Raw genomic sequence first — 26,470 nt, 5'->3', positions numbered from 1 at the left:
AGTATTGCTTGATGGTGACACCGGCTCCAACAGCACGAACACTTCCAAGATGCTCTCGACGTCCAATAGCAGCGGTGAGAACATCCTGACGTCCATTGGGGATGAAGGATCCCTGTGTAGCCTGCTCCTCAAAGGAATCATGCACAGAAAACACACAGTTGTACATGGCATTCACAAAATATTGAAATATAATTCTAATGGTTAGTTGAAAATGACTTATGATCTTCTCAGCGATTTCCTTTGAGACCTCAGTCGTCATCTCCCTTGTTTTCTTCGATGACGCCATCAATGCTTTCTAACTGTGCAGCTTCCTCCAGCTTCTTCTTGGTCTTCTCAGCCAGGAGCTTCTGCTCCAAATATTCATAACCCCACGAGACAAAATGTGGGGGGCAGTGTTCTGTTTCTGGATGGCCTGTGCCTTTTTACGCACATCCTGCAAAAATAAAACAATAATGTAATTTTTGGCTATGATACAAACAACATCAAATAAGAAAAGAAAAATACCTGAATATCCTCCCAAATCAAGTCCTTCTGAGCAGTAGGGACCTCCTTCCAGTTCTCGTACGTGACATCCACCTTATCACGCGCCACAATCCCCAAATATGTTCTTAATTTCTTCCTGTGGGGACTATCAGCCTTGCTGGTAGTAGGATCAATGTGGATCATTGGTCTGCCAGCACCAGGTGATCTGGTAGACAAGGATCGTGGACGTGAGGCTTTGCGTGTCTGCTTCATGGCAGACGGTGAAGCTGATGCGTCTGAAGGAGGAGGAGGAGGAGGTGAAGGAGGAGGAGGAGGAGGCGAGGCAGGTGGAGAAGCCATGATCCTGTATACATCATGAAAATGTAAATTTCGATTACATACAAATATCGACATCAACAGTTCTTGAAATAAAATGTGATTAATAATTATAATTTCATAAACTAATTTTGTATGACTATTCTAGATAAACAAATAAAATCTCATATATAATAAATCATAGGTTAAATTTCCACTCATATATAAGACATTATCCCTTAAATTAGAGTAACATTTTCTCACCCCTAAAATTTTACAAGGCAAAAAGGAGACAAAGAATATCCTAATCTCATTTGAAATTGAAAACCAATCCCACTTAGCCATACTTAATCTACTTTAACACGTAATGAAGCACAACAAAATGCTCCTCACTATAATGAAACGACAAAGAAAGAACATATCACATAACAACATTAATGCTATTTTCACATAACAACGTCTCACCATAATAATTTTTCAACCCAAAGTCCATTTTATTGACCATTAGCTAGATTTTATAATTGGATTAAAAGTAATAAGGTCTAATTAAGGCTGTTAAAATAAAAATAAAAATATAGTAAGGTCATGTTATCCCGGTAAATATCAATAATAGATTCAATAAAAATACAGTAAGGTCATGTTATCCCGATAGAATTATTCTATTCTAGTTAGGTAACATAAATGTGTGAAGTGTTTGTGGCCAAACTATTTACAATTCAACACTATTAGTTAGTGATTGAAGGATTTATGCTATTGCTCGTGACTGAAGGACTTATTTTCAATTCATATTAAATGATAAGCTTAAATTTGGACTGAAATAGGCATGGTATAATGATGATGGAGTATGATAGGAAGCAAGATTTTTACTCAAGTATTACAACTAAAGAAATTATTTACCAAAATCAAGATACTTTAAATCTATTAACCAATATGCATCACTTTTTGCCACATCATCTTGCACATATTTTGTGGTATTCAAAGATCATGTGGGCACGTGGGATTGTACTAACTACATCGACACAATCCAGTGAGATGGTGTCAGCATGGTTAACACAACCAACACACCTAGGAAGCAAAGTAGCAGCAACCTACCAAGTGATGCAATCCTCCCTAGGAAGGGACCAGTCACTAGAACCATGAGCAAGAGGCTCCAAGAAGATTGGGCTAGAGCTACTGAAGAAGGCCCTAGGGTTCTCATGAACCTAAGGGTAGATTTCTGAGCCCATGGGCCAAGGTTGGGTCCAATTATCTTCGTACATATTAGACTAGGATGTCATTATATTTGGTCCTTGTATTTAGGGCTCCATATTGTAGGTAGGGTACCCTAGAAATATAGGATTTTTTAAGCCTTTGTATTTTAGGGCACCTAGACCAGTTTTTTTATTAGGGGTAGTTTTGTAATTTCACATACACTAAGTGGATATTTGATGTGTGTGGTTGGAAATAAATTTAATTGAATTGGTAGAAGCCCAATCCAATTAAATTTTAGAGGGGGAGGTGAGCATTTGCTTACTACACCCCATTGCCACATCATATAGTCACACTTTGTGCATGTCCTTCATGCTTTTCATGCCTCATGTCACCTAAGCACACTTAGTGGAGAATCTTGGAATTGATCTTGGATTAGTGGGCTGAACCATAACTAAAATTCACTAATCATAATTAGTGAAATTTTGGCTCCAAAGTTTGGCTCCACAAATTCAATTTCAAATTCAAGTGAAATTTGAATTTCCCTCCAATTTTGTGTGACACTTAGGCTTTAAATAGAGGTCATGTGTGTGCATTTTTTAAAAACTTTGATCATTTGAATATTAACTTTAGATTTCAGAGCTCTTTTAGTGCACAAAATTTCGTGCTCTTCTCTCCCTCTTCCTTCATTCATCTCCTTCTTCCTCCAAGCTCTTATCCATGGCCTCCTATGGTGGTAAGCTTCTTCTAGACTCATCTTCTCCTTGAAGTGGCATCTCCTCTCTCTCTTTCTTCTCCATTCCGCTGCCATTCATCTTCCAAGAAGCAAAGGAATCCATTGATGAAGTAGATCCTAGGCCTACAAGCTCCAATGGAGCTTACATCATGTGGTATCAAGAACATCTTCATCTAGGTGATGTTCTTTTGCTTCCTCTATCTTTTTGTTCGATTAATTCTCTTTAATTCTTTGTTCTTCATCTTATTCTCCATGTATATCCTTCATTGTCTTGAGGTTTGGTGCTGTTTAGAGTAGATTAAAAAAAAAACCGATTAAATCTTAGATCTACACTTGTTCTTGCATTTCTATGGTTTAAATTTTGTAGATCTACTCTTGAATCTTGTTTTTGTGTTGATTTTATGTTCTATCATTTTTCATTCATAATATTCTTGTGCTGAACCTTATATCTAAATGTTCTTCCAAAATATTGATTAAAAAAAACACAAAAATCTAAGTGTAAATCACTTAATCCGTGTTGTCTTAGAGTCATGTTTAGTCATAGTAATTGTCACATTATGTTCTAAGTTTGTGTTGAATTTTATTTTGTTGATTGAATTCTAGATACATTTGTTCATGTGTTCTTGTCATTCTTACCCTATCTTTTGAATTTTGAGTCTAATTCATGCATGTTATTTAGTTCATAACATGTTATAAATCAATTCCTAGAAGTAGTCTTGTTCTTGAACTTTTTTTTGTTTTCTAAGTTTCCTACATGATGCCTATAATGAAGTTGAGTTGTGGTGCTGAGTTGTGGCTGGATTTTTGAATCAAAATAAGTCTTAAGCTCTCTTGAATTGTGTTATTCAAGATAATTGAGCATAAGCAAACACAAATTGTAACTATCCAAGCCTTAAGCAACATAAACACTACTCTTGATTTCTAGGTTGAAATAGCTGGTGCTGGCAGCTTGAACATATGAACTTGTATAAATTACTGGGAATTGGTCACTACGTTTTTTGAGCTGAAAGTTTTACTAAATTTCTAGACATATGGACCAAAATTATAAAAAAAGAACCAAGTGATTTGGATTAAAGGAAAAAAATAAGAAAAATCAATCAAGTTGGCAGAAAAATCAGTGTCCAGGAAAAAAAAAGTGAAAGGAAAGTGTGCTTGTTGTTTTGGCTCAAAATTTGTTCTATAATTGGTGCCTATTTTATACCAATCCTAGTTCTGAAATTTCAATTGAAAATTATTGTGAAAATAAGTTCCAAAACTAGAGGTTTCTTGAGTCTTTTTTTTTAAGTTTTTCTACTCTACTCTAGAGCCATTCTAGGTTTCTCTTTGAGTCCTAGCTTGCTTTTTTGTGTTTTTCATTGCTTTAATTGTTGAATAATCCTTTGAAATTTGTCTTGTTAAAACTGTATTGGTTTAGCTTTCATTTCATTTTTTTGTCTTTGGTTATTGCATGTCTCTTTGTTTCCTTGCTTGTGAGTTGCCATATAGGGAATTGGAAAGGAGGATTGGTGCCATATCTTGTAGAATTTGAGTCAAGAAGCAAGGGGCCAACCACCTTAAGAGCTATTGGACTAAGAAGCACCCCAAATTGAGTGAATCACCAAAGAGAGAACAACCACCAAAATTGAGGACCATTTTGTAATTTTGTAATTGGCAATTTACTTACCTTCATTGCTTTCAAGTTTTGTAACAAAAAGGCTTTTCATTGGAAGTGTGTTGGGAGCCTCCAATTGGTTACCAAACTTCCATTTGTGTAATAATTTTTGGCAATTTTTCCTTAGGACAGTGAGTGTTTTGTTGGGAACCTTGAATGTGGTCATCCAAACACTCTTAGGATTCGCCTAGTTTACATTTCTTGCTTACTTTCATAGCTTATTTCCTTTACCTTCCATTGTCAAACCGCCTAGATAGCTTTCCTTTTACCAATTAGTTTTTTACCTTATCTTTCACACCTCTTTTAGTGTTTATTTTGGCTAGTTTGAACCATAGTTTCTTTTACCTTTTTTTTTCAAACCTCCAACAAGAAAGAATCAAAACTTAGAAACCAACATGAGTCATCATTCATCTAGTGTTAATGGCGAGGGTACTAGTCATAAAGACCCTTTATCTAGAATCTTAGATGAGTTGAGTTCCCTCAAGTTATGGAAAGAAAAACAAGAGAGAAAAGAAAAAGGTAAAAAAAGAGTGGAAGAAATAAGTCAAGATGAAAGAGAGAAAATAAGAGAGGAAGAAAGAAAAAAAATAATGAAAGAAATCAAAAGCGAAAAACATGCCTCCTATAGTAGTCATGACTCTTGCAAGAGTTTAAGTGAAGAACTTAGCGACTATTATAGAGGGCGTCATAGTTCACATACTAAACATCACTCCCAAAGAAGAGAAAAGGATAAAAGGCCTCAAGAGGTTAACATTAGCCTCTCATATTTCCATGGAAAAGATAATGTTGAGGCTTACTTAGATTGGGAAATGAAGGTTGAACAACTCTTTGCTTGCCATCATATTAGCGAAGAGAGAAAAGTTCCATTGGCTACCCTTAGCTTTCAAGGGTATGCCCTCTATTGGTGGACTTCCCTTGTTAGGGAACGAAGGATTCATGGGGATCCTCTAGTAGAGTATTGGAATGATCTTAAGAGTGCCCTTAGGAAGAGGCACATTCCCTCCTACTATGAAAGGGAGCTTATGGACAAGCTCCAAAGGCTTAGACAAGGGAGTATGAGTGTTGAAGAATATAGACAACAAATGGAACTACTCCTTTTAAGATCTGGACTTAGGGAAGAGGAAAGAACATGCATAGCTAGGTTCCTTAGTGGACTTAATATGGAAGTGAGGGACAAGGTTGAACTCCTTCCACATAGGGACCTAGATGAGCTAGTCCAACTTTGTATAAGAGTGGAGCAACAAATTAAAAGAAAGCCTTCTTCAAAATCTTATGGCTCTCACTCTTATCCAAGGAAGGACCAAGCCCATGGAATTTTGGGGGCTGCACCTTCAAAACCTAAGGAAGATAAGGGTAAGACCATAGAGAAATACACCCCTAAGACTAGTTCACAAGAAAGGACTAGCAATATTAAATGCTTCAAATGTCTTGGGAGAGGTCACATTGCCTCTCAATGCCCCACAAAGAAAACCATGATCATGAGGGGTCAAGACATTTATAGTAGTCAAGAGGAGACTACTTCTTGCCCTTCTTCTAGTGGAAGTGAAGATAAAGTAAGGGGTGAAGAGTCTAGTGAGGAAGTCTACCCCCATGAAGAAGGTGACCTCTTAATGGTTAGAAGGCTCCTTGGAGGTCAATCTTGTGATCTATCTCAATCCCAAAGAGAGAACATCTTTCACACAAGATGCAAAATTTTAGATAAAACTTGTTCTCTCATTGTGGATAGCGGATTTTGTTGCAATTGTTGTAGCACAAGATTAGTTTCCAAGTTGAACCTCACTATCATTCCCCACCCAAAACCTTGTAAACTTCAATGGCTCAATGAGCAAGGGGAAATGATAGTTAACTAACAAGTGAAGGTACCTTTCTCCATTGGGACATATAAGGATGAAGTTAATTGTGATATAGTTCCCATGGAGGCAGGACATATTCTTTTAGGAAGGCCGTGGCAATTTGATAGGAAGATTATTTACAATGGCCTAACTAATGAGATTACCCTCACCCATCTTGGCACTAAATTTGTGTTGGATCCTCAAACACCTTCACAGGTGCCCAAAGATCAACTAACTATGAAAGATAAGAGGGATGAGGAAGAAAAACTAGAAAAACAAAAGAAAAATAAGGATAGTAAGGCCTTGTCTTCAAAGGCCAAGGGGAAGGAAAAAGAGGAAAATGATTCCTCCAAGAAGATTGTTAAGAAGGAAAATCATTTTGCAACAAAATGTGATATTAAAAGAGCACTCCTTCTTAAACAATCTTTCTACCTTCTCTTATCAAGGGAAACATCCCTTAGCATTGCCACAATTCCTACATTTGAGACCTTACCCCCAAAGTTCCAAGAACTCTTACATGAATTTGGTGATATATTTCCCAAAGAGATACCCCCTGGATTACCTCCTTTAAGGGGAATAGAACACCAAATAGATTTAGTCCCAGGAGCAAGCCTTCCTAATAGGCCAACCTATAGGACTAACCCTCAAGAGACTAAGGAGATAGAGTCTCAGGTTAAAGAATTGTTGGAGAAGGGCTGGGTCCAAGATAGCTTAAGCCCATGTGCTGTGCTGGTGTTGTTGGTGCCCAAAAAGGATGGTATGTGGAGAATGTGTACAAATTGCAGGGCCATCAACAACATCACGATAAAGTATTGGCACCCCATTCCTAGACTTGATGATTTGCTTGATGAGTTGCATGGTGCCAATATCTTTTCAAAAATTGATCTTAAAAGTGGTTATCACCAAATCAGGATGAAAAAGGGTGATGAGTGGAAAACCGCTTTCAAGACCAAGTTTGGTTTGTATGAATGGTTAGTGATGCCTTTTGGGCTCACTAATGCACCAAGCACCTTTATGAGGCTTATGCATCATGTCTTAAGGGATTTCATAGGTAGATTTGTAGTTGTTTATTTTGATGATATTTTAGTGTACAGTAGAAGCCTAGATGATCACTTAGGACATCTCAGGAAAGTTCTTTCAATCCTTAGGAAAAACACCCTCTATGCAAATATAGATAAGTGTACCTTTTGTGTAGATAATATAGTTTTCTTAGGTTTTGTAGTTGGTAGAAATGGGGTCCAAGTGGACCCTGAGAAAATCAAGGCCATCCAAGAATGGGCCACCCCAAAAAGTGTGGGAGATATTAGGAGCTTCCATGGGTTAGCAAGCTTCTATAGAAGGTTCGTTCCTAATTTCTCTACAATTGCATCACCTCTCAATGAGCTGGTGAAGAAGAATGTGGCATTTACCTGGGGTGAAAAACAAGAGCAAGCCTTTGCTTTGCTCAAAGAAAAGCTTACTAAGGCACCTGTTCTAGCTCTTCCTGACTTTTCTAAAACTTTTGAGCTAGAATGTGATGCCTCTGGAGTGGGAGTTGGAGTTGTATTGTTACAAGGTGGGCACCCTATTGCTTATTTTAGTGAAAAACTTCATAGTACCACCCTCAACTACCCCGCCTATGATAAAGAGCTTTATGCCTTAATAAGAGCCCTCCAAACTTGGGAACATTACCTTGTTTCCAAGGAATTTGTCATTCATAGTGATCATCAATCACTTAAGTACATTAGAGGGCAAAGCAAGTTAAACAAGAGGCATGCAAAATGGGTAGAGTACATAGAGCAATTTCCATATGTTATCAAATACAAAAAGGGAAAAACAAATGTGGTAGCTAATGCCCTCTCTAGGAGACACACATTGTTTTGCTCCCTAGGAGCTCAAATTTTAGGATTTGATAATATTAGGGACTTGTATGCTTTAGATGAACATTTCTCTCCTATTTACGAGAGTTGTAGGAAAAAGGACCAAGATGGATTCTATTTGGCTGAGGGGTATTTGTTCAAAGAGGGAAAGCTTTGCATACCCCAAGGATCCATTAGGAAATTACTTGTGAAAGAGAGAAATGAGGGTGGGCTCATGGGCCACTTTGGGATAGACAAGACCCTTGTCTTACTCAAAGAAAAGTTTTATTGGCCCCATATGAAGAAAGATGTCCATAAGCATTGCACTAGGTGTGTGGCTTGTTTACAAGCCAAGTCTAGGGTGATGCCTCATGGGCTATACACACCCTTACCCATCCCATCTGCACCTTGGGTAGACATTAGTATGGACTTTGTCCTTGGGATTCCTTGAACCCAAAGAGGTGTAGACTCTATCTTTGTGGTGGTGGATAGGTTTAGCAAGATGGCACACTTTATACCATGCCCCAAGGTGGATGATGCTTCCCACATCTCAAAACTCTTTTTCAAGGAAGTTGTGAGACTCCATGGTTTGCCTAGGACCATTGTGTCAGATAGAGATGCTAAGTTCCTTAGCCACTTCTGGAAAACCTTATGGGCTAAGCTAGGAACTAAACTTCATTTCTCTACCACTTGTCATCCACAAACTGATGGGCAAACATAGGTAGTAAATAGGTCTTTATCCATCCTTTTAAGGGCTCTTCTGAAAGGTAACCATAAGTCTTGGGATGAGTATCTTCCTCATGTAGAATTTTCCTACAACAGGGGGGTTCATAGAACCACCAAGCAGTCCCCTTTTGAGGTTTTCTATGGGTTCAATCCCCAAACACCGTTAGACCTCATTCCCCTCCCATTGGACACTTCTTTTATACATAAAGAAGGGGAGTCAAGGTCAGAATTTGTAAAGAAGTTGCATGAGAGGGTAAAGAACCAAATAGAGAAACAAACAAAGGTGTATTCAACTAAAGGCAATAGAGGAAGAAAAGAGCTAGTTCTTAATGAGGGTGACTAGGTTTGGCTCCATCTTAGGAAGGATAGATTCCCTACTAAAAGGAAATCCAAGCTTAGCCCTAGAGGGGATGGACCTTTTCAGGTTTTGGAGAGGATCAATAACAATGCCTATAGGTTGGACCTCCCAGAAGAGTATGGAGTCAACACCTCTTTTAACATTTCTGATTTAATTCCTTTTGCAGGTGGAGCTGATATTGAGGAGGAGGAATGTAACGAGCCGCCTCGTCGCTACGGTATCCACACTCTAATATTCGATAATTTCAATTTTTATAAAAAGAACTCCCTTTATTTTTTATTATGAAAATAGAAGTGATTTTGTCACAACATAAATTCATCCAACAACACGCCATTACTTAAGTGAGTATGCATAATTACATAGAAACAATATATCAGTACATGTCATACACATAACGAAAATTAAATATGTTCATATATATATAATTAAAATTCCAGTTTTACATCTTTAACTCAACAAAATAAAACTTAAAAGCCAACTACGGAGGAGTTGATTACAAAACACAACTCTCTCCCAAAATAACGCCAACGTCATCACGTCGGCTCGGCGGCTCCTCACCAGAATCTTACTCCCTACACCCTGCCACTGTCATTCTGCTCCCACGAACAAGGTTCATGATCATCACAGGTATCAACCACATGATACAAAATTGCAAGGGTGAGTTTATTATAAAAGAACCAATACCAATTCCAAATAACCACAATTAGCAAGGAACATAGGCAAACATGATAAGCATACACAACAATCATTATTCAACACTCATATCCAACAAATATTCATCATTCACATCCAACAATTACTCATCATCCATCCATGGACCCAACCAAGACTGCACAGAATGATGCATGCACCTAACTCAACACTCAGATGCAATGTGGTACGTACCAACAACAACCAAATATCAGGAAATAGCCTAAGCGTGTCCACACGACACTCTCACTTAGGGAACTGTGCTGAGTTTGTTGAGACCACCCGGTTGTGAACGTAACAGCCCCCTTCCCATAGGTGATCAGCCTGGGAGCCCAAAGGTGTTCCCTACCAGGTGACAGCCCCCTAGTACAAAGTACACTTGGCCACAGTTACTCTATTTCCTGTGTCGTATGAGCTACGATCACGGCCAAAGGTAAATGCCAAAGACCATGGACCAATTAAAGCACCTAAGCATCCCCTCAGGAATGCTTAGATTCTCTAACCACGCTAGTTACCCACGTCTGGGCCATCCGACAAGGTCAGTGCACTCTACCCCCCCATGACATACACTTCATACGACGTATGATCGTGGCCAAAAGCTAGTGCCAAAGACCCTGGAAGGTCAGTGCACAGTGCCTTCCACGATCATACACAACATCCAACGTATGAACGTGGCCAAAAGCTAGTGCCAAAGACCCTGAAAGGTCAGTGCACAGTGCCCCCCACGAACATACACAACATGCACATGCCAATGCATTTCCAACATCAATCAACAAATCGTATTTCCATTTCATTCACAACATAAATATCATCTCATCTCAATGACGTTATCAACAACAACAACAACCTCATTTCATATTCACATATTCATCAATAATAACAATTCATGTTGACATGGTCTTTATTAACAATGTCATCTCAAATCAATATCATCATAATCATCATTATCATCACATATCAATTAAAATCCTCAATAGCAACATCAACAACAATTCAAACAAACACAACAATATCATTTCCACACGCACAGTCTTCAAACAGCCAAAACAATATCATTCATCACAATACATATATATATCGCATCCCATTAGTTAAAACGTAATTTTCTTTGAAGAAAAATCAGCATGCAACAGGGACAGGCAGGTATCCTCATAGCTAGGTTCCCTGACCCTAACTATGGTGTTAAAATGGTAAATTTTATAATAAACTCCCCTTACCTATCGTGAGCTACCCCGCGGATTCCTCATCACGTCACTTGAAGATTCCTTTTTGTCCTTGCTCGTCAATTCCACGCAAGCCTCTACTATGCCAAAACGAAGGAGACATAGTATGGATTTCAAAAAACAAAGCTAGTAACAGTGCTCTGGGTCAAACACCCACATCACTACATGAAAGAGCTGAGAGCATTTCGGGTTTTACAAAGGAACATCATTTGGAAATTTTGACCATGCCAATGTGACCGGGGTTCAGTGTAGGTTACGAAAATAACATTCATTTCATGAAAGGATAACGTTTACAAAGTCTCTTTCTCTAAGGTTTTTCAAAGGAAGCATAAGACATGCAATGGCGGTTCCAAAGTCAGAAAAGATGCAAAGATAAATGAAACTAACAAGAAACAAGCATAGAACCATGGTTACCTCGAAAGAAAACAAAAGGTCAGATTAGGGTTTTTGTTCTCTACCGGAACCGCAAGCCAAGTTGGAAGATTCCGCTTCGGTTGAAGGGTTCCTCTCGGTGTGGGTTTTCAATGGAGAATAGTGATAGTTTGTGGTGGCTAATGGTGGATGTGGGTGATGGAGAAAGTTCTTGGAACTTTAGAAATGTCTTTGGAAGAAAGAAAGAAGAAGAAATGACGTTTTTCCTAAGCTACACGAAAGCAAAGGCTGAAATGCTTAAATAAGAGATGCTCTCGGGAACGGAAGTTTCTAGCACACTCTAGACATCTTGTCACCGATCCCAACGGTCACATCATGGACAAGTGTCTTGTGAAGTTGCAAACCAAATTTTGAGAAGATCCAACGGTTAAAGAAGGCTGGGCAGCATTTTTACCGAGGCAGCTCCATGTAGTTTTCTCTAGAAGCTTCATTAAGAGGCTTCCTCTAGAAGCTTCATTAAGAGGCTTCTAGCATACTCCAGACATCTTCTCAAAGATCCCAACAGTCAGATCATGGACAAGTGTCTTGTGAAGTTTAAGACCAAATTTCGAGAAGATCCAACGGTTAATGAAGGCTGAGCAGCGTTTTTACCGAGGCAGCTGCATGTAGCTTTCTCTAGAAGCTTCATTAAGAGGCTTCCTCTAGAAGCTTCCTCGTGGCTTCTTTGAGAAGCTTTCTCAACAGGATTCTTTGAGAAGCTAGATCCTTATCTATCCACACCCCTCTATTAACTAAATTAACTTCCTTAAAAATAATTACGGATGAAAATAACGCAACAAATAATCAAACATCAAACATAATTACTAATAATATATAGATATATATATCAGGGTGTTACAAGGAACTAACAGATTTGAGGTCAAATCCTCTTCAAGGGGAAGGGGATGATGCAATCCTCCCTAGGAAGGGACCAGTCACTAGAACCATGAGCAAGAGGCTCCAAGAAGATTGGGCTAGAGCTGCTGAAGAAGGCCCTAGGGTTCTCATGAACCTCAGGGTAGATTTCTGAGCCCATGGGCCAAGGTTGGGTCCAATTATCTTCGTACATATTAGACTAGGATGTTATTATATTTGGTCCTTATATTTAGGGCTCCATATTGTAGGTAGGGTACCCTAGAAATATAGGATTTTTCAGCCTTTGTATTTTAGGGCACCTAGACTAGTTTTTGTATTAGGGGTAGTTTTGTAATTTCACATGCACTTAGTTGATATTTGATGTGTGTGGTTGGAAATAAATTTAATTGAATTGGTAGAAGCCTAATCCAATTAAATTTTAGAGGGGGAGGTGAGCATTTGCTTACTACACTCCATTGTCACATCATATAGTCACACTTTGTGCATGTCCTTCATGTTTTTCATGCCTCATGACACCTAAGCACACTTAGTGGAGAATCTTGGAATTGATCTTGGATTAGTGGGCTGAACCATAACTAAAATTCACTAATCATAATTAGTGAAATTTTGGCTCCAAAGTTTGGCTCCACAAATTCAATTTCAAATTCAAGTGAAATTTGAATTTCCCTCCAATTTTGTGTGACACTTAGGCTATAAATAGAGGTCATGTGTGTGCATTTTTTAAAAACTTTGTTCATTTGAATATTAACTTCAGATTTCAGAGCTCTTTTAGAGCACAAAATTTCGTGCTCTTCTCTCCCTCTTCCTTCATTCATCTCCTTCTTCCTCCAAGCTCTTATCCATGGCCTCCTATGGTGGTGAGCTTCTTCTAGACTCATCTTCTCCTTGAAGTGGCGTCTCCTCTCTCTCTTCCTTCTCCATTCCGCTACCATTCATCTTCCAAGAAGCAAAGGAATCCATTGATGAAGTAGATCCTAGGCCTACAAGGTCCAATGGAGCTTACATCACCAAGATGCCAAAATTTCATTTTTACCAAAACAATTTTCCTTAACGACCAATTCAATGATCATTAATCAAACAAGTCTGATGCCAACATTGTTTTTTTGCCACATAACTAGCTTGGAAGTTGCAAATGAAAATTTTGAATCAAACCAAGATGAATGAACATTGAACTGTGTATGATCTCAAACATGTTAGCAATGAAAAGTGAAAAAATTCTTTAAACTTCCTACCATACATGGATCATAATAATCTATTATTTGTACCCTTTTTGTTGATTGGGTTCCCTTTGTGACATGGGTTTGACTTTCTTATGATAGCAGCAGAGCCATGTTGAGCTTTAAACCTAATAGTGGTATCTTACTAAATAGAAATGCATTATGCAGAGTTTGTGTGGTCACACTAGTTCAATAGAAGCAGTGACTTTTGACTCAGCAGAAGTGTTGATTCTTTCTGGAGCATCGTCAGGGGTAATAAAGCTTTCGGATTTGGAAGAAGCAAAGAGTAAGTTAATTAGTATATTCTGAAGTAATTCTGTGGAGGGACTAAGGAAATCTTTGAGCATCTTTAAAAACTCAATTAGAGATTATCTAGAATGTATTCTGGTCTAGCCCCCATAATGCTTTGTGGGTCATATCAAATCATGTTTTGCTAACAATTCAAACTGCATGCATGCTCGGGTATAGACTCTAGAGTGCATTTTTGGAGAGAAAAAAGTTCTAAATATTTTACTGAAAATTCCATCTTAGAAAAATTCATTTTTGGTGTAATTAACTAATATGTCTTTGTTGAAGTTTGCGCATTTACTGATTTACACCAAACATAAAACATTGTTATTCAGCAAAAGAATAACAGTTCACAATTTGATTTGCAGGTTCAGCAGATAGAACAATGAAATTTTGGGATTTAGAAACCTTTGAACTGATTGGATCTACCAGACATGAGGTATCTAAACTTGCTAAAGCTTTCTTTTTCTGTTTGAAAGGAATCAATTATACCCATTAAAATATACCATAAATTCTGCTTCCAAATCTGCCTCTTATCAATTGAATTTTAGTTTTAATACATTTAGATCAGTTCTATTTACCACTACTATCTTTCTTGGAATCTCTTTGGTAACCTTTTCAATGGATAACCCTGCTTGACAGTTGACACTTTTTATTTTACCAGTTTCCTTTTGCCATCACATTGTTGTGGATAGTTTCCAAATGCAAAATGATTAGTTTAGTTGTGACCTAGAACATTTCTGTAACTTTAAATTGCTAGTGTATCCTGTCCTGTTTTGTATGTTACAGATGCATAAAATGTTAATGCGTTTTTGTGTTTTAAGTCATATACTACGATGTAGCTTAGTTGTCATTGTAGCATGGTAGGTATAGCATGTTGCTTTTTCTTCTAATGCAAGCCTATAAATTTACATGAAATAGTAAACTCTAATAAGTATAAATTACTTTGTATTAGGTTTCGGGGGTACGCTCAATTGCTTTTCATCCTGATGGACAAATCCTATTTGCTGGATTTGAGGATAGTTTGAAGGTACATATTATTTGTTTCAATAATTAGATATGATGAACAACTTAAACAGGATAATGATATTATCTTAATTGCTAGTTTTAAATTCAAAGCCACCATTTCTGTGGTCCTCCTACATGTCAACAATGAATGTCATGACTACATGGCTTCCATATTAGTCTGTGAACAATAATAACTAATTTTGAGATGCTTTTCCTGTAAATATGTTCTTTGTTAGTTAGCTTATCATTCTGATTGTTATTTTTAATGCATAAGCTTATAGAGCCATATAATGGTAGCTTGGAAACTGAGAAAAAGGAAAGCACAAAACAAAAACTTAGTCTCCAGGGAAGACAAATGGAGAAAGTAGAAGCTGGTGTGGGACCGGCTTTTGGGTTGTGCAGTATGTCTGTTGACAATGAGTCAAAAGAGATAAAGAATGTATATATATAGACGGTAAGCTACAGACCTTTTTGTCTACTATTGATATTAGACACGGCTTTATTAAAATTCTGAACAAATTCAGCTTTCAAAATAAAAAACCTTCTCAATTTATGGTTTTGGGTACAAAAAGTACTGTGATAACATTTTGAGAAGCGTTGTTGCCATAGTAAGTGTAGCATCCAGTTGGAAAATATTTGGTTGGCTTCAGACAACTGTTGATAATCCTTACAGCAGTGTGGAATTAGTTTTCTCTATTTAAATTTTTTAATATATTATTCTATTAGGTTATTAGCATTAGGGGTATCTGGTAAGCAATAACTTGTTCCTGATAAGGAAATTCACTTCTATTTCATTCTCTTGTTGATCTAAGGTGGGGGGCACAATTGCTTTAAAGACAGTGATAAAGCTAGGTAGGGGGCCGAGTTAATCTTTTTATTATTTTCAAATTATTTATTAAATTAAAGTAAAATATCTTGAAAAGGACTTAATCTTTTTCTGTTTCAAATTTAATTTTTTTAATTCGTCAAACATATTTTTTATTTTTAAATTTGTTTCTCTTTAAATATAACTTTTTTTTTTAAAAAAAACTTTACCTGCATTAATTATGCTAACATCTCTTATAATTTTAAACATTATATATATATACTTCTTAAATCTATTCTCACAAAAAAAAAGTTATAACTCGTGTTTTAGTTATTTGTTTTTTAAAATTTACCTAAATTAGATTTTGAATGATTGTCTTCATCTTTAATTATTTTTACTTCATCTTTTACTTTGAGAATTGCATCCTGTAGCTTATTTAGAGATGCATTTAATTTGTGTTAAATTATTGAAGGTATTGCATCTTTGAGTCTATTTTAAGCAATTTCAATTAGCTTGCTCTGACCAAAAACTAAAAACCAAAGTTTGGATAAGAATGTAATCTATGTTTACACATTTAATCTATGGAAAATCAAAGAACAATATGTCAATAAGATTTGTGTTGAGTAACCTAATTGCAAAAGCAGTGTGGACATCAAGGTCAATGTCTAGAGCTAACAAGTAGATGATTGAGGCACTAGCTGCTAGGAAGAAGGAAGAGTATCTAAAGAAGGAAGAGTACCTACAACAATTTAAGATGAACTGCCATAAGTTCCATTTTCAAAGCTTTCATCCAATATATGCATGTTTTCAATAATGCAATTAGTAAACCAATCATATAATAACCAATCACATATGATTGGCTTGTGTACACTCTATTTAGTTTCAATGTTTTATTCTAAATAGAAATGTAGTATTGATTTGCTCCATTTTATGGACTGATATTAAATGTCCATTAAATATTACTGAATTTGAATTATGTGTATGAGTTATGTAAATGAATATAGCAAAATCAAATATATAAATAGAAAATTACATTAGACGATGTTAATCAATTCTCCTTCATCATGATCATTACGATTAGCATGAACGTCATCAGCTTCTTCTTCTCCGACAATGGTAGGAGTGATTTGTGCGGTCAAAGGACTAACATAGGTGTCCATGTATGAATCATCATCTTCTACATTAACACCAATTGTTTTCCCTGGAGAACTATGCACCATCTTTCATCACAAGGGTCTTGCACGTAAAATACTTGTCTAGCTTGTTCTGCCATGATGAAAGGGTCATTGTGGTAACCAAGTTTCTTTAGGTCTACCAACGTAAATCCTATCTCATTGGTGCGCGCACCGGTGTTGCTGTCAACCCATTTACATTTGAAAACACATACAGTAAATTTCACATAGTTAAGCTCCCAAATTTCATCAAAGCTCCCAAATTTCATGCTTAAGTATGTATGGCAAAACTTCATTACTGTTGTTCAAGGCATACAAGTGAGCTTGTAACAAATCTTCTACACTTGGAGTGATCACATGCAGTCCTCTTGAACCCTTACCACCCACTCTGTCATCATGTCGAGACTCAGGAAGGCCAACAAGTTTAGCCTTCTCAATGTATTCTGAACAAAATTCAATGGCTTCTTCTGTAATGTACCTCTCAACAATAAATGCTTCTAGATGATATAGATTCTTTGTATACCCTTTTAAGATCTTCATGTATCGCTCAACCGGGTACATCCATCGTAGATAAACAGGACCACAACATTTGATTTCTCTAACCAGATGCACAATCAAGTGAATCATGATGTCAAAGAAAGCAGGGGAAAATACATCTCCAACTGGCACAGTATAATTGCGGCCTCATTTTCCAGCTCATCAAACTTGACAGGATCAATGACTTTGCTACATATAGCATGGAAGAAAAAGCACAGGCGAGTTATGGCTAACCTAACTTTGTTTAGTAAGATGTCTCGTATAGCCACGACTAACAATTGTTGCATGAGCACGTGACAATCATGAAACTTTAACCATACAAGCTTAAGCTCCTTCAACTGCACAAGGCTCTTAATATTTGAAGAGTATCCTTGTAGAACCTTCACCCGACGACGACACTGACAAAAACTTATCTTCTCCTTTTTGGACAAAGTAAGGCAAGCTGGGGGCAAGTAAATTTTCTTCCCATCAGACCTTGGATGCAACTGTGATCGTATCCCCATATCAGCTAGACCTTGACGGGTATTCAAGCAATCCTTTGTCTTGCCTTGAATGTTAAGGAGCGTCCCAATCACACTGTCACAAACATTTTTCTCCACATGCATAACATCAATACAATGTATAACGTCTAGATCAGACCAGTACGAAAGATCAAAGAAAATGGACCTCTTCTTCCATATGCAACTCTTACTTTTATACTTCTTTTGGGTCTTTCCAAATACAATATTCAGGTGTTGAACCCGCTGATATACCTGCTCACCAGCCAACGGTATCGGTGCAATATCGTGCACTTGACTTCCATTAAAAGCTTTTTTCAGTCATCTGTAAGGATGATTGGGTGTTAGAAAACGGCGATGCCTACTGTAGACTGTTTTTCTTCCATGTTTTAGTTGTATGTAGCATGTGTTTTCTTCACAGATGGGGCATGCATGATGACCCTTAACACTGTAACGCTGAGATTCCCATATGCCGAAAAGTCATTAATGGTACAAAAAAACATTGCACGCATTTCAAATGTCTCCTTGTGAAATGCATCAAACACTACAACCCCCTCATCCCACAACTTTCTCAGGTCTTCAACCAACGGACTTAGATAAATATCAATGTCATTTCCTGGCTGTCTTGGGCCTGATATCATTATAGACAACATCATGTATTTTCGCTTCATGCACAACCAAGGAGGCAAATTGTAAATTACTAGCAGAACTGGCCATGAACTGTGTTGAGTGCTTAAGGTGCCATATGGATTCATTCCATCACTGGCTAGTCCAAGTCTAAGATTTCATGACTTTTTCCCGAAATTCAGATACAAACCATCAATCTTCTTCCACTACGAGTAATCAGTCGGATGAGGGACCATTCCATAAGAAATCCTTCCAATTGCATGCCATGTAAGGTCTTCTGTGTCGTCCTCGTTAGCAAAAAGACCCTTAAACCATGGAATGATTGGAAGATACCACAAAACCTTCACTGGAGGGCCCTTCTTTGATTTTTCATCATAACTGCTTTCCCCTTCATCCTTCACTTTGTACCATGAAGTCCCACAAATAGGGCATTTGGACATTTTTTGGAATTCATGCCTGTACAGTATGCAATCATTAGGGCAAGCATGAATCTTCTGATACTCCATACCCATCGGACACAATATTTTTTTCGCCTTATAGTAAGTTTTAGGCAATGTGTTGTCCTCTGGAAGTAGATTGTGCACTACCTCAAGCAGTGAGGTGAAACTTTTGTCACTCCACCCATACCTGGCCTTCACATTAACCAGACTTAACACCGCAGACAACAAGGTTAAGGAATTCTTGCACCCCATATACAAAGGCTTCTTTGAATCACTCTGCAATCCTTCTGCAATCCTTCATACACAGGAGCATGTGCTTGCTGGAAAGACTCTTGTCCAAGGTCACGAATCATGTCCTCCAAGCGATCTCCCATTTCTACATCAAACGGTTCACATTGGGACCCACTCTGCATGTCTGTCACTTCACCATGCCATATCCACGTCTTGTAATTATTCTTAATCCCATCACACAATAGATGGTCCCGTATGTCGTCTAGTAGTTGTCGTCTTCCATTCAAACAGTTGATGCAAGGACAATAATATTTTCCTTCTTCATTTGGTCGACCTCTTTCTGAAGCAAATTGCAAGAACTGCTCGACACCATCCTCATCCAACTTCGATCCATCTAAGCAATCCATGCATGAAAATCTCACTTTTTTTATTTATAGGTGTGGCCCTATCCTATTTAGGAAGACTGTCTTTTATGTTAGCTTCAGACGTCAGGGTTAGCATTATTTTGGAAAATTTGACAAAATTTCGGCAGCATTTCGCATTGGTCTCCAAGTACACGACATGACATCGGTGAAATGAATTTCCCGATAATCAAGATGCACCCAAAGAACAACTTGAAATGCATTGAACCGAAATTTCATCAAATTAATCAAAATAATAATAACCTTAACGAATGAATCTAACATAAAAATATTAGTCTCCCTAAACTGTCCAAACGGACAATTCAAGACTAAATACAATGACTAATGAAAACTCTCTGCAAGAATCATTGCATTCTGTCTCAAACGGGAATCTAAGGTTCACTCAGCATGAACAACAACTGTTTATATAGCAAATTACATTGATGACGTACAAGAACATACAAAATCAAAATTTCAATTATAGACAAATATCAACATCAACAGTTCTTTATGTAACTAATTTCAAATTCTGGGTTTGGAAGGTGCTTATGCTTTATTATTATAGTTGGGTATGTGACAACCAAGAAGGATTAGGTTCTTCGTACACCAACCAACCCACTACTTACGAAACCAGTAGACCTGACCTCTTGAGTGGACCTCATGTGCCAACAAAGGTGAGTAAACCCTGCCTTTCAATTTTTAGATGAGGGTGTCTGTGTGTGTGATGAGGGTGTGTGTATGTGTATCAGGAGGTGTGCCTATCTGTGATGAGGGTGTGTGTGTGTGTATCAGGAGGGTGTGTCTATTTGTGATGAGGGTGTGTGTGTGTGTCATGAGGGTGTGTGTGTGTGTGTATCATCAGCGTGTGTGTGTGTATGATGAGTGTCTGTGTGTGTCATGAGGGTGTGTGTGTCATGAGTGTATGTGTGTGTATCATCAGCGTGTCTGTGTATGATGAGTGTCTGTGTGTGTCATGAGGGTGTGTGTGTGATGAGTAGTGCGTGTGTATCATTAGCGTGTGTGTGTGTCTGTGTGATGAGGGTGTGTGTGTGTGTGTGTCTTTGTGTTAGGTCAGGGTGTGTGTGTGTGTTTTTCATGAGGGTGTCGGTGTGTGTGTGTCTCATGAGGGTGTGTGTGTCAACTTAACCAGAGATTAATTAAATATAAAACAAGGGATAAATTTTATAAAGGTTGGCAATATGGTTTATAAATATGATTGCCTTCATCGAGAACTGAGAAGTAATCAATCACACTCATATTCATAGCCGTATTTGGTTATTCTTCCTTTGAGTTAGTCAATATTCACTACTATAGCTTTATAAATTTTCATATGATATGTGACACTAAGGGATTTTAATTGCCATGACTATATGCAGTTGGGCAACTATTGCCACCATACAACTTTATTTGTGGCTAAGAGATTTCAAAATCATCAGCCGAGCAAACCATACAAAGCATACATATGAATCACAGACCAAAAAGTGTAGCAAACATACCTCAGTATCTGCAAGATTACGTCAAGGAAGTCCAGCCAAGACAATGATTACGTGGCAAGAGGATATTGGCTCTAGAAGATTATCCTATATGCTATCTTGTAATTCTGTTACAATCAAATCCAAGGGCAATCAGTTAAGTTATTCAAACTGAACTGAGCTCGGTTGTAGAACTTACAAGGTGTTGGACAATATGCTGAAGGAAGCTTTAGTTCAGTTCTGCAAATTCAGCTGCTGCAAAGACATAATAAGTAAGCATTTTGACAAGAATTTATACCTACTTAGTAATATGAAGACTAGAGAAAAGAAAAATGAAAAAGGAATTCTAATGCAAACTATGAACAATGTATAGATGTCATGCCATGACTCGTAATATTAGTGACATGCTATATAATAAAACAAAAGGATTTGCTAGCTTTTAATATCTTACTTGCCTCAGGACAATTGACACAACTAGAGGTATCAAATGGATGGATAAATTTTGAATTGAAAGTAAGACTGTTGCATTTTCATTGTCCCACCTTCCCAATGTAATTGAATGTGAAAGAAACAAAATGTTGGATTGACATTCAACAAGGTTTTAAACATAAAAACACATACACACTAAAGCATTAATCATTTATGATCTGTTAAAAATGTATTAGAAAAATTCAATCCATTCATGGCACAATAAAAAATCATCCAACTCATCCATAAACCTTTTTTTAGGGATGAATATTCAATTCATGTATTTAAAGTATCTTATATTTTACTTTTTCAAAAAAATTATAAATAAAATTCAATATTTATACAGTCTTATACTCAAACACCAGAGTCCAAAACTTATCCCTCAAAGACCTATGCTGAAACAATGAACTTTGAACTATTTGACCCAATGAATTACAAAAATATGTTACATGGTTCAATATCCACCCAAACAAATGGTGATCCAGTCCATTGATTATTGTTTTGTTAAAGGGATGGATTTGTTGGATTTATACATGAGTCAATTGGATGATTGATGGATAAATGATACACTCGTCTAACATAGCACATAGCACACTCATCAAATACAGGACATGAATTGGACAGACAAGTGCACAGATTTGGATTTTGTACTTATTTTTTTCTCTTTTGAATACGCCAATTCTATTTGTTATGTGACTTAATCTTCGAACAACAGAAGTCCTAATTTCTTATCCTAAACTTTATGTGATAAATGCAACAAACGATGCCCTCAGCCTAATAACGTAACCAAAGCCATAGGATATTAAGATGTAGTGTTCTAATGATACTTCTATGGTTTCATGAGGTATCCTTACATCCTTGTCGGAAATGTATAATAGGGGCAACAATTACAGGGCAAAGAGAATACTTGATTGGACTGCAACTTAATGTTGCAAATGGTTGACCGAGACTGCTGCACCCATTTTATGACCCTCCTAAGCTTGTCCTTTGTTGTTGTCCCCACACGGCAACCTGTTACCAACTCTTCAACAGCTGCACAAAAACATATTGTAAAAGTTGAATCCTTTTAAAAGCATAGAGTAACTAATTGTATCCGCATTCAATAATTCTTGTTGCACATCACATGGTATCTCACATCTGCATGGGAGGGTAGAGAGTCTTAGCAGAACTAGCTGCAATCAGATGGCAAAAACTGTACACATGTCTATTGTGGAGGTAATCATTAGCATGAGAAAACACTTACATAGGCAAGAGAAAACTTAGTTTCAGTACCCCTGGTATTGTTTTGCAATCAAAATTAAAGTTTCACTTTGGTAGCCCATGCAATAAAAGTTTACAGTAAAGGTTGTTGCTAGTTATGATGGTGAAAGTGAAACTCTAATATTGATTATAGATAATATAAGAAACATTTAGAGCATCTCCAATGGGGCAACTATGGTGGAGTTGCTAAACTCACTTTTGATGGGACCTATAATGACTCATGGGATTTAAGAACTTCAACAAGTTTTCTCTATAATGGTACAAATTACAATCCTCAAAACTTAAAAAGGGTCTAATAATTGTCTCACAATTCTTGAAAACTGTTAAGAACGGTTGCTTATATAAGCAACAATTCTTATACAAGAACTGTCACATCAATTGCTCCAATTGTGAAACAGCATAACAACATATTCTCAAGTTTAAGAACCTCATGCAACTCTCATCAATTGCTTTTCCTGCACCTAGTTTCGTCCTTTAATTTTTGAATTAACACTGAAGTATGCGTATGTGTTTGTGTTCTGTGAGTCAAATTAGTTCTCGATAACCGTCTAGATTCCATGCACTAGGATTCTTCGCACAATGACGCAGTCAGCAAATTGAAAAGAAGAATTGTCTAGTTTTTACTGTGTCTAGTTTTTACTGTGTTTTTTTTTGTTGTTGTTGTCTCTCTCTTTTTTTATGGATCTTGGGGTGGTGGGTTTGGAGGGGGTGGTGGGTTCAGAAAGTGGTTGTGTGTTTGGTTCTTCTCTTGCTTCAGATCCTGAGACAAAGCACAAGTGGTACGGATCTGGTTTGCTCAAGCAAGAGAGATCTGCCATAGCTAGTGAAGATGATGAGTGGAGAATTTCCAAAGTTGCTAAAACTGATCATGACATGCCTTCAGCCTCCAAAGCAATGCTCTTTCAGCAAAGAAACAACTCTTTGTTGAGATCTAATAATGCAACTCTTTTCTCTGATGGTCATCACCAATCACAAATGTTGAACTTCTCTTCTCCAAAGTCAGAGACTTTATTGGTAGACAAGGCTTTCTCAAATGCCACATTGCCTTTTTCTTATCATCAATTGTCTAGTTACAGCAAAAATACAGGTATATACATAATTTTTTTTATCTTTGGGGAATATTTATTAATTACCAATTAATTAAGTACTTTTTTTTAAATGGGTGTTTTTGGATTTGGATTTGAAAATGGTATCCGTTGTGGGGAGCCAAAATATTATGTGGGTTGTTATTGTCTGATTCTACACTCTACAGTACCGGTGGAAGGTCTTATCATGGAAAAAAAATACATGAGTGGTCTCTGTTTGAGTCATGTCACCAGAAAGTTAAAACAAAAAAATTGTTCTTCCTAAGATGTAAAATTAAATCTTCTTCTACTTTCCGTTTTAGGAAGATGAATTTTGGTAAAAAAAAATTGCACAGTAAACTAGAGTGTACCAAAGGAGGAAAATATATGAAGAGCTATAACTTATAGGAGCAAGGGATAAGAAAAAAAGTTCCAAAAATTTGATTCGTTGTAGTACAGTCTCTTTCTCTGAAATCTTTGTTTCACTTTTCATATCAAAGTTGACTAGGAAAAAATCATTAAACGTTCCAAACCATTGATTGAACCTTCTGCTCCCCTCTTTTTGCTGTTTTGTTTCTTTTAGACTAAGGAGTGACTTTCTTTTCTATTTTAAATTTTCATGTATTTTGTTGTTTTTTTAAAATTGTCAATTTTGTTATGAAGCTGGTTTAGGCCTTTGTGCTTGAGTTGCATGTTTTTTTGACCTTGTCTTGTGGTACATGTGAGTATGCAAAGGTTACAATTCAGGAAGCATAAGCATGCATGGGGCTTTGGCTAGTGTGAGAGGGCCATTCACTCCATCACAGTGGATGGAGCTTGAACACCAAGCCTTGATCTACAAGTACATCACAGCAAATGTTCTGGACAAGGAATAACTGAGTTTATGACAGAAGTTAAAGTAATTGCGAAGCTTCAACATCAAAATCTTGTAAAGCTTATTGGCTGTTGCATTAGAGGACAAGAAAAAAATACTAGTATATGAATACATGGTTAATGGCAGCCTTCACTCCTTTGTTTTTGGTATGTAATGTAAAGAATGCTTTGATTAGATGCACTAGTGTTATTTTTTTTAACTTCAGTCACATTTAATTTACCAGCTTATTAATCTTGATTAACTTATTTGCTTTGACAATAAAAAAATAGACCAAATAAAAGGTAAATTTCTATCCTACACATGTTTTTTTTTTTTTTTTTAATTTTCCAGCCCCACAACCTGGTATGGTTTCATTTTCCCGAGCACAACACAATAGTGCCATCATTTCTTAGACAAACCAAAACAACATAAGGAGTTGGCTTTATTATTTAGAAGAAGAGACAATATAAGGAAAGGTTTCACAAAATCAGCAGTGAACACCGGACAATTGAGAGACGAGGTTCAATACAAACCAGAAGATGACATAATAGGACAAAATAAATTAAGAGTAGTACCGTGTTGTGAAAGGAATAGGGAAAAAAAAGAAGAAAAATGCTTGGTGGTGAGAACAAACAAGTGAATGAAGCAGAAGCCAATTTGAGAAATTATTAAAACCCCATTTGGTTCCAAAGAAAAAATAAATAGACCCACCAAAGCAATCAATACAAAAACAATAGGATAAGAGAGAAAAAGAGAGATAGAGAGAGAGCACACAACATATAACACAACTCAACACAGTGACAGAGAGTAAAAGACACCTATTTATTTTAAATAACTCAAATCCATATTGCTTAAAGTTTTTTACTTCTTTCTATCAAATCAATGGCAAGGAGGTTGTCACCAATTTTGATCCCAGCATCTATGATAGTGAGCTTAATTCTGGTAATTAGGGAATGAATTAACTTTTTTGTATTCACTAATGTTCTAATCAAAGTTTGCATTTTATTATTTCATTCACCACACATAATTTGTTAAATGAATTATTGGATGGCAGAATCCTCAAGAGGTGTAGCTGCAGATCACAATTTGGATTAAAATATTTTAAGGCTTTGACACGATAATTATTCCCATAATATTGAAAACGATGTGCCTAAATAAACAAGAAAAATAAATAGTTGTGCCCCGTGCTATCCATGAAAAGTTTCAGAAATAAAAAGTAAAATAAAACAAAATTTAAGTAAAAAAAGCTTAGTTTATCTACTTAGTTCCTATGTACACTGACATTATAATTTACAAGCAGTTAAATTCATCACAGATTAAGGTTATAATGCTCATTTAAACCAAGATGCATCATGTGACCAACACATAGCAATGAAGGAAAATCATATCCCTAGGAATAACTACTTCACAGTAGCACATACACACACACATAACAAATACATTTTAAAAAATAAGTTATACCATTCATGTATAAAAGGCTGAAATAATGGGAAAAACAAGTATGTACCTCTTATTGCCTTTGTAGTCCGAGTTTGGCAACTAACTTAGGGCGAATACGAACCAAAGTCTCCACCTTCAATCCCTAAAAGTAAGTTAGCACAAAATATGGCATATTAGAATAGAAATTCAATTTGAACCAAAAACATAAAAATAGAAAAGTATTCAACAAAAAAATAGGAAAGTTATCTCTCTCTCTCTCTCTCTCTCTCTCTAATAGTAGTACTAATTAATTTAAAACCCTTCTATGCCGTTGACGGAAAGGATTACCAAAGTCTCTCTCTCTCTCTCTCTCTCTCTCTCTCTCTTGGCTAAAACCAAAACAAA

The 26,470-nt window shown here is 36.8% G+C and overlaps 1 protein-coding gene across 1 annotated transcript; it reads left to right on the top strand.

Moving 5' to 3' along the window:
• The first annotated feature begins 23,379 nt into the window (after positions 1-23,379).
• Positions 23,380-24,749, top strand: LOC121175254 (growth-regulating factor 6). Its single transcript, XM_041017819.1, has 2 exons — positions 23,380-23,816; positions 24,529-24,749. Exons 1-2 carry the CDS (start codon positions 23,408-23,410, stop codon positions 24,666-24,668), a joined length of 549 nt encoding a protein of 182 aa, XP_040873753.1. The 5' UTR covers positions 23,380-23,407; the 3' UTR covers positions 24,669-24,749.
• The last annotated feature ends 1,721 nt before the right edge of the window (positions 24,750-26,470 follow it).

Source organism: Glycine max, chromosome 8, assembly GCF_000004515.6.
Source record: "Glycine max cultivar Williams 82 chromosome 8, Glycine_max_v4.0, whole genome shotgun sequence".
NCBI classification, from domain to species: domain Eukaryota; kingdom Viridiplantae; phylum Streptophyta; class Magnoliopsida; order Fabales; family Fabaceae; genus Glycine; species Glycine max.
This window is presented reverse-complemented; position numbering and strand designations above follow the sequence as displayed.

Excerpts from the sequence above, each read along its gene's own strand:
- LOC121175254 (XM_041017819.1), top strand. The coding sequence starts at position 23,408 with ATGGATCTTGGGGTGGTGGGTTTGGAGGGGGTGGTGGGTTCAGAAAGT. Across the intron at positions 23,817-24,528 it reads TAGTTACAGCAAAAATACAG|GTTACAATTCAGGAAGCATA; the intron begins GTATATACATAA and ends GAGTATGCAAAG.